Source organism: Rasamsonia byssochlamydoides, assembly GCF_041956645.1.
Source record: "Rasamsonia byssochlamydoides strain NRRL 3658 unplaced genomic scaffold VTN77scaffold_35, whole genome shotgun sequence".
In the NCBI taxonomy this organism is placed as follows: Eukaryota; Fungi; Ascomycota; class Eurotiomycetes; order Eurotiales; family Trichocomaceae; genus Rasamsonia; species Rasamsonia byssochlamydoides.
In genome coordinates, this window is record NW_027192418.1 from 104,784 (window position 1) to 113,413 (window position 8,630).

Sequence of the window (8,630 nt, forward strand, 5' to 3'; positions counted from 1 at the left end):
ATTAAATCAAATCGCATGTGACGATATCGTAGAAAAGTTCTTGCCAATACAACAATACCAACGCAGAAGTATCCGCCACCAGCCCAGCCAATTTGCAAAAACCGGCATATTTTAATTCAAGAGAGGCTTTTCTCGGGAAAATATATGTATATATATATATATGTATATAAAATAAAGATATATATTTTCGAGATAGATCATCTGCATATAATCATAATAAAATGTTCATCCCAAGATGGCATATTAAATAGTAAATTTGATTTTGAGGATTATTTTCGACGGAAATATAAATTAATTAAGATTTCATAAAAGATAAATTAATAAATAAAAATAAATTTGTTTCTATTAATATATATATATTTGAATTTTAGGATAGAGTTATCCTTCTACTACAGTATATATGTATGTTCCTGTCGACAAAGACAGATAAAACAATTGAAATTCGACTAGTCGACTAGAACTCCTATGTAGAATGACATGAAGAGAAGAAACAACGACGATTACTACGAAAAGATCAAGAAGATGAGAAAGAAGATGGGAAAGAAAAACAGACTGAGTTTAAGCTCCAAAAATTAATAATAGCTAATTAGCTTCTATCTTCTTTTCTTTTATAGGATTACATTTTAATCATCATTATAATAATAGAATTTATACGTAATTATTTATTTTTCTGAGGAAAATCAGATCCATTCCAAAATATTACATACGCCAGCCATGCGACACTCTATGCACCAAGGCATCCGAAATAGACACATACTAACAGTGCCAAAAGTAACCTAATCTGATAATAACAATTTTTAGATCAAGGAAGGAAGATGATCGAGGGTTCTCACAGACTCTTACGGACCTACGGACCTGAGGGACATTTTATTATGACAGTTTTATAGGGAAATTGGATAGATGGATGGGCCTCTGGTGGACGGATACTTTTGCGGAGGTATGTATATACGTACTGGACTTATATATAGTCTTTGTAAAGAAGACCAAGGAGCCGAGACGAATTATTAATGGTGTTATGATATTATATTATGATAGAGAGTGCGAGTGAAAGTTGCGATACTAAATATGAATACCTGTATGTAGACAGATAGATAAATGGAGATTGTTTTTATATCCATGCTAAGCAATTGCCCCCTTTCCTTTTTTTTGTGACCACCTTTTGCTCTGCTCCCTTTTTGTCCATGTCAATTCAATTTTTGGAGCCCAGGGAGGACAAATGATAATCACAAACAAAATAAATAATAAATATATAGATAGATAGATAGATAATCATCAAAACTATGGTCATGAAGTCGATGACTAGAAGGAAGTAGAGAATATGCCCCGTCTTTTTTCGACGTTTGGTCTTGCTTTTGTTGAGTAAGCGGCAGAAGGAGAAGAGAAGAGAAGAAAAGAAAAGAAAGGAAAGGAAAAAGAAGCAGGCATTCTGAGAAAGAATCAAGAGTCAAGAGTTAAAGGTTGAAGGAAATAAACCTAAACGGGGGTCATCACGAAAGAAAGAAAGGAAGAAAAAAAAAAGAAAGCAAGCATTTTGTTCTTTACGTGCTCAGCTCAGCTTCTCCGACGAACCCGACACCCGCAGCGACACAGACATAATCTCCACCTGATCCATCCGGCTCGCCTCCTCAGACTCCTCCTCGGCAATCGTGTGCGTGTATAGCTTGTTGAAGGCCGAGTCGGTCGAGAGCAGCGTGTAAGGGTCGTCGAACTCGATCAGCTTGCCGCCGTCCAGCATGGCGACCTTGTCAAAGTCGAGGATGGTGTCGAGCTTGTGCGCGACGGCGAGCACGGTGTGGTTGGAGAATTTCTCGCGGATCACGCGCTGCATGATCTCGTCTGTTTTGCTATCGACGCTGTTTGATGGAGTGATTGGTCAGATTTGACAATAAAAAATGATGGAATGTAGGGGCAGCTTACTTGCTGGTGGCTTCGTCAAGGATGAGGATCGTACTCGGACGGAGCATCGCACGGGCAAGACAGAAGAGCTGTTTCTGCCCGTGCGAGAGATGCAGTTCTTCAATGTCGGTGTCCAAACCGCCCTTCTCTTCGACAAGGGGCATCAACTGCACGCTCTTCAGCGCATCGAGGATAGCCTCGTCCGTACAGGTGCTACCAGGATCCGCATTCATTCGTACACTGCCCTTGATCAGGAACGGGTCTTGCGCGACCCCCGTGATTCGTGATCGGATCTCTTGCCGGGGAATGGTCGATAGATCCACACCGTCAATGGTAATGGATCCGGACGAAAGCTCGATCATGCGGAAGATGGTGAGGATCAAAGAGCTCTTGCCACTAGAATAGAATCAGAGTGAGAATCAAGCCAGAAGAACGCCGATGAGGATGGAGCTTACCTTCCTGTCCGCCCACAAATTCCAATCTTCTCACCACTTTTAATTGACAGCGTGATATCTTGCAGAACGGGTTCGGAAGCCCTGATTGAAGGAATAAACGTCAGCCATTCTTCTCTTGCGCCAGCTCAGTAGTGTCTGCACGTACCTGTATCCGGCTGAGACAGACTTAAACTCAATTGCCCCTTGCGATGGCCAGGATGGCGGAACATGGTTATTCTCCGAAGGCAGATCTTCGGATTTGACGGTCTCATCGAACACCTTGACGCGCGCAATCGCCCCAATATGGGTTTCAAGATTCGTCCAAAACGTGATCAGCATCTTGATGCTCTGACTGAATTGGATGATGTTCAGCAGGGCCACGCCCACGTATCCTGCACTGATGGTCCCGCGTAACTCGACCACGAGAATGATCAGGATGGTCGCGATAGCAGCGACCACCAGGTCCAGAACGAGCGTCAACCAGCGCTGGACAGCAAAGAGAAGGTAAAAAGGTCGCTGAGACCGGTCAAGCAGCTTGCGACTCTTCTCCTCCATGGCCTTCTGCCATCCAAACGCCCGGATCGTCACGAGACCACTGAGGCATTCCGTAAACTGAGAGTAGAGCGGGGCTTTGGCCTCGAGGTCCATGAAACGGAGTTGGCGGGAAGTCCGGAGATAGAACTTCTGAATGAAGTAGAGCGCAATGATCACGAATGGGAATGAGATAGCTGTGTACGGTGATGCGACGCCAATGAGGGTCGTTTGTGCAATGCAAAGCACCAAAGCTGATGGCAAACCATTCCTTAGCATCCGTGACTCCCAGGCAACAAATTTGCTACGCGTTGATAGATCCGAAACCAGAATAGTCTACACAGTGTAGACAGACAGGGCAACTCACTGGCAAAGGTATTAAGCGCAGCGACTGGAAGATCCATATCGATCAGTTGGAGATCCTGGCTAAACCTGTTGAGGGTTACGCCAATATCTGTTGTGGAAAAGAAAGAAGTCGGGGCACTGTGATAGAATTAGACTCCAGAGACAGCTGAAAAGTTCACACCGTGTGTAAATTTACCTGAGCACGGTATTGAGTAGCGCCAAGTGAAATCTCTCTCCGGACTTTGGTACCATGGTGATGATCAATTGCCTAGCATCACCAGATCAGCCTTTGCATCTTCTGCAAGTGTTGTTATGTTATACTGACCAGCAGCTGATGACCAGCGAAATAAGTGCAAGCCCGCCTAGCATCACATATATGCCGAGATAGTAGGGTGTTTCTAGGTATGGCTCTTGTACGTTGGATGCAGCCCACCATTTCAGCCAGATGCCTTTCAGCCTCCATTAGCATCGGCGTACCCTGCCTGCCCAGCAGGATCATGAATGGGAACATTGGAATACTCACTCGGGAAAGAAATGCAAAAAATAAACGACGAGATGCACACCACAAAAATTATGATAGAGAACCACCCGACGGACCCCATGTAATAGCGGTAGATCGAAAAATCGCCAGTCTGTCTGTTCGCCTCTGCCTCGAGATCCTCGTTCGTCTGAATAATCTTCTGATTTTCAACAGAGGGCTCGGGCACCCTCCTTGACGTGGATTCCTCTACGCTGTAATCCCAATCCGGGCGCGGCAAGTTGAAGCTAGACACATAGCCCCCAGTCGCAGAAAGGACGTGGAAATTCCCTTGTTCTGCGATCCTGCCTTCTTTATTCAGCACGACAATGTGATCGGCGTAAGGGAGTCGTTTGGCTGTAATAGAATTGTTAGTGTGGGAAAGAATACTCCGGTCAGCTTGGAGAGCTTACCAGATGAGGATGCAACGAGTACTGTTGCGTTCATACGACGCCAGATGCCTGATTTGCCGATCAAGCTGTGAAATATATGATTCTCGGTCGATGTGTCCAGTCCACTAAACGGATCATCGAGAATGACAATCTCCCTCTTAGCGTAGACGGCCCTAGCCAATGCCTTGATTTATGAATTAGCCTCTGAATAGCAACTCAATCTTCATCAACCCGAAACTCACCACTCGTTGACTCTGCCCCGTACTGAGTGCGACACCTTTGCTCCCAATCACTGTCTGATCTCCGCGAGGGAGCTGACGCAGATCTTCCTCCAAGGCACATGCATGAATGACAGTAGCGTACCACTGCTCATCAAACTCGCTAGTGGTGATTATACTATTCCGGATGGTTTCATTCATGTGCCATGGAGTCTGATCGCAGAATGCGACGCGATCGGACGACATGTGTACCGTGCCACCCATGCAGGGCACTTCACCAAGTATTGCCTTCAGCAAGGTGGATTTACCGCAGCCGACAGGACCCACGATCATGGTCAATCTGCTTTCCGGTACTGACATAGTGATGGATTTCAACAAGGGTGTTTTTTCACGATCCCATCCAAATTCACCACGGTAGACCGTAATCGCATCACCCGACCCGTTCGACTTCTTCAGCGACCTTGCCGATTGCTTCAGCATTTCAGCTTCGTTCGTTGCGATGCTGGATTTTTCGGACAGATTCTGGGCCATCTCGCTTTTCTCGCTTTTCTCCGTCTGCAGAAGCGATTCTTCTGAACCTCCCAACAAAGACATAGCCCTGTTATCGACGAGAACATCTTTATCGAGAAACGTCTGGATACGATTGAAGCAGCCGATAGATCCCATGAAGGCCGACAGAGACATGACCAGCGACGCTAGTGGCTCAGTCAACAGCGCAAAAATTGACAGAGAAGTATATACCCGCGCAGTGTTGAGGGCCACGTCGTCACCCCTGTGGTGGGAAATGGTCACGAAAGCCGCAAATGTGATGATCGGGGCAAAGATCTGCGTCAGATATGCTAAACAATGGGTTAGTGTGATTGACCTGTGACGTAGAATAGCGGACACGCACCGAAAGCCATGTTCCATATTAAAATGCGCCTGAATCTCTTGGAGATAGTCAACTCCTCAATCCGAAGACCGTGAATGCTCTTTAACAGTATGTCTTTCAAGCCTGTCATTTTGATGCCTTTCATGGAGCCAAGCATGGCGGTCGTCGAAGAGATGCGCCTCTCGATGGCTTCCAGCCATAGCGACTGGCGGGAGACCACAAACCCTAGTACGATGATCGACCCAACGAGCGAAGCTATAAGTTGGACAGGTAAGAATTTGAGCTCAACCAAGTTTCCTGGTCTTTGAGACAAAGAAAATGGACCACTAACCAAGTGACACAGCGATCGGGACAACGCAGGCGACGCCGAGCTGTCCCTCGAGGAGGACGATAGCCACGGCTACTTCGATTAAGTTGGCCCAAATCTCATGCATCGTTTGCCAGCCTTGAACAATTTGCTCAATATCGGCGCTCATGAGTGTCAGGGAGGCGGCCGGGTCAATATCACGCACACTCAGGTCGGTTGTCTTCCTGGTGAGCATGGAAACAAGTCCTCCTCGAACCATGGTAATGGCTCGGTATGTTTGATGTTGGTATTGGCCCATTGAAATCTAATAAATGAGCGGCGCTTATCAGCCATGTCCGAGAGAGTCAAAGGGGGTCAGTCATTCTGCCACCTACCGCTGCGCCCACGTAGATAATGATATAAGCACCGATCAGCCCGTACCCCACCTGTGTTGTCCAGGTTGTCACATCATCAACGGAAAGGTAGACAGCTCTGTTTATCAGGAGAGGCTGGCAGAAATTCAACGCGATGAGACAGGCTCGAGGGGGAATAACGGCTAGAAGGGGCCACTTCAACGTCTTCAGCGCAACAAAGAACAATGAATAAGTTCCCTTATGCGTCACTAATCATGGGTCAGTGATCCTTCAACAACTGTCGTTAAGTGAGTATCGGCATACCTTTGGCCCATTCTGCTTCCATTCTGGCGTGGACTCGTTCGGACAAGAGCTGCTTGTCGAGCTGGAAGAGGTCGTCCACGGAGAGCAGTTTCGAGAAGCCTCTTGCGAAGAGTGGGTTTAACCACGCGAAGAAACTCCTTGTGAATATACTCGCTGTGGCTTCCGGCGGATAGGCCTTGTACTCTGAACGAAGGATCCATCGCTTCTCCCCCGATTCGAGCAACAGGGCTAAGGCCTTCAAGCCTACGGCCACTGTAAAGACAATGGCAATGGTCTCGTTGTAGTCATCTATCTCGCGCAACCACAACGTCCTCGAACGGGCAATATCAAAGAGAAGGGTGACGAAGAGGTAGATGTCTAGCAAGAAAGAAGGCCGCACGGCACGGGTATGCTCATAGTACGAAAGCAGGCAGAAAGCCAGAGTGGCCGCAACGGACACTGCTTGTACCGGAATCGAAGCCCGTGTCCTCGCCGCTGATGGCAGAGTCCATAGCGTCAGAAGGGCCAGTTGGGTGGCACCAAGTCCTGCATAGGTTGCCTATAGGGAAAAGAAATCGTGAGTATAGACACGAGCCATGGCATCAAGCCATGTGAAGGGAGAAGACATACAATTTTCAGAGGCAGTAACACGCTGTGCACGACTTTTCTGGGCCTCCTGAAGAGATAGGAGATCCGAAACGGGACAAAGAGCACCCAGAGGGCCAGCGGGAGGACCGTGAGGATGGTTTCTTCAAACAGCAGAGTAAAATCAAAGCCACCCCGACAGGAGAGCGCGTACAGACGAAATGTGTTATCTATCTCCGTACAAGATGGGCTGTACGATGCCATTGTGCCTGCCCGTCTGGATCGGTTGAGCAACAGGATAGGAACATGAGGGTCGCTGCGTCGTCCGGTGGGTGGTATACACGGCAGCCGGGAACGGGTCCCTCCTTTTACACCTGCCCGTCACAGAATCCTCGTGTTGCCATCCAGGACGCTCCTAGTGCCGTCAGCCCTTCCCGGAGATGAATTGGTCCGCGAGGGGCAGGTTCTGCAGGGCTGAATTCACCGAACAAGCGAGCATCAGTCGAACTGGACATCGGATGTCGATCGAAGCCCGAGGCCTCCAAATCCAGGCGCCACATTGTCCTGTACTGGATGGAGGTTTGGTGCAGGTACAGGGACCGTTCTAATTTTGGCTGCCAGCCGAAGTGTGGAGCTTGCTGGTCACACCTCGTGTCTGGAGTCAGGACGAGATCCTTGCTTTCTTGCTTTCTGCGACGCTCTCAATAGCGAGTCAGACTCCCTGCGTCTTCTTTTGCCATGGTTGGCGTCGAGGGCATCATTATGGATGTCATGCGATGGAAGAACGATTAGCGTCGCTGCCAGCACAGTCAGTGACTGGATGCATCCAAAGATCCAGAGTCATCGCTAGTGTGCCTCGGCATGGCTCGACGCGGAAGATCGGCGCCTCCGGAGGGCCATGATGGCTCCAGGGGCCCAATGAGCCGAGCAGATCTCTGCATCAGATCTTCTCCCTTCCAATCCAGCGATTTCAATCAGTCCGAGCTCTGGTGCGGAGACGACTCGATAGGAAGCGATCGCCGGCCTGTCACGCCAAGCTCGCTCGGGCTTAGCGGCGACAACACGGCATCCTCACATCGCCTCGTTTCGCATCGCAGCAAAAGCAATATAAGATCCGCTCCTTGCTTTTTGCAGCCTCCCCGCCGAACGCCTATCAGGTCACCGACTTCCTTAATTTCGCAATACCGAACCTGGCGATTCCCCCGGCCATCCTTCTAGAACGGCTGCAGAGGCGCTGTCGGGAAGTTTTGCCTCGCCATCCGATGCTCCGGAGGATGGTTACACCGCAGATATTGATCTGCGTGGCTCCGAATGCGGCATTTCTTCACCACCGGAGCGGTCCTTGGGCCTGAGGTCTCGTGTCAATGCCCTGTCTGGCAGGTTTGCATTTACACCTCACTATTATCCCCCGACCGGGATAATAATGACAGGTTCAACCTCAGGCTCTGCCGGAGAACTACGTAGGCAGTTTCTCTACGGAGTTTTCTTGGGGGAGATGGAAGTCCAGGGTTGATAATACTGATGAGATCTAGACTCCCGAGAGACCCTGTGGAGCATCAACGCCATTCCCTCCGCGCATGGGGCGATCTGCAGACCTGATATTTACCGCCAGCTTTCATGATGAGTCGTTGGTTATGTCTCATGGGTCCTACAATGCCTCTGTTTGTTCTGATCATCCGATGTTTAGCATCTATCATGCCATAGCTCCTGCAGCAAGCGTCCAATGGCCTGCTACCACATGACAGGTACCCCAGATCAGAGACTGATTTCTCACCGCCGCCAAAGTCTGGGGATGCGAACTCCCTCGCATCGAACGTGAACTGAATTTTGACTCACCGCACGAAACTGGAACCCGTAGTCCGGCTGATTCTACTCAGTAGTCATGAGACTGAGGTTATG

At 48.7% G+C, this 8,630-nt stretch overlaps 2 protein-coding genes across 2 annotated transcripts; one reads left to right on the top strand and one right to left on the bottom strand.

The window, feature by feature from the left end:
• Positions 1–1,546: 1,546 nt before the first annotated feature.
• On the bottom strand, positions 1,547–6,995 carry VTN77DRAFT_4929 (uncharacterized protein; the record flags this gene model as incomplete). The annotated part of the gene is made up of 15 exons (XM_069421042.1): positions 1,547–1,853; positions 1,918–2,292; positions 2,352–2,432; positions 2,497–3,115; positions 3,229–3,344; positions 3,403–3,474; positions 3,532–3,655; positions 3,730–4,080; positions 4,137–4,299; positions 4,358–5,172; positions 5,226–5,459; positions 5,536–5,815; positions 5,886–6,112; positions 6,168–6,705; positions 6,777–6,995. 15 exons carry the CDS (start codon positions 6,993–6,995, stop codon positions 1,547–1,549), a joined length of 4,521 nt encoding a protein of 1,506 aa, XP_069277304.1.
• A 597-nt stretch (positions 6,996–7,592) lies between these two features.
• On the top strand, positions 7,593–8,330 carry VTN77DRAFT_4930 (uncharacterized protein; the record flags this gene model as incomplete). The annotated part of the gene is made up of 3 exons (XM_069421044.1): positions 7,593–7,888; positions 7,950–8,111; positions 8,264–8,330. 3 exons carry the CDS (start codon positions 7,593–7,595, stop codon positions 8,328–8,330), a joined length of 525 nt encoding a protein of 174 aa, XP_069277305.1.
• Positions 8,331–8,630: the final 300 nt, after the last annotated feature.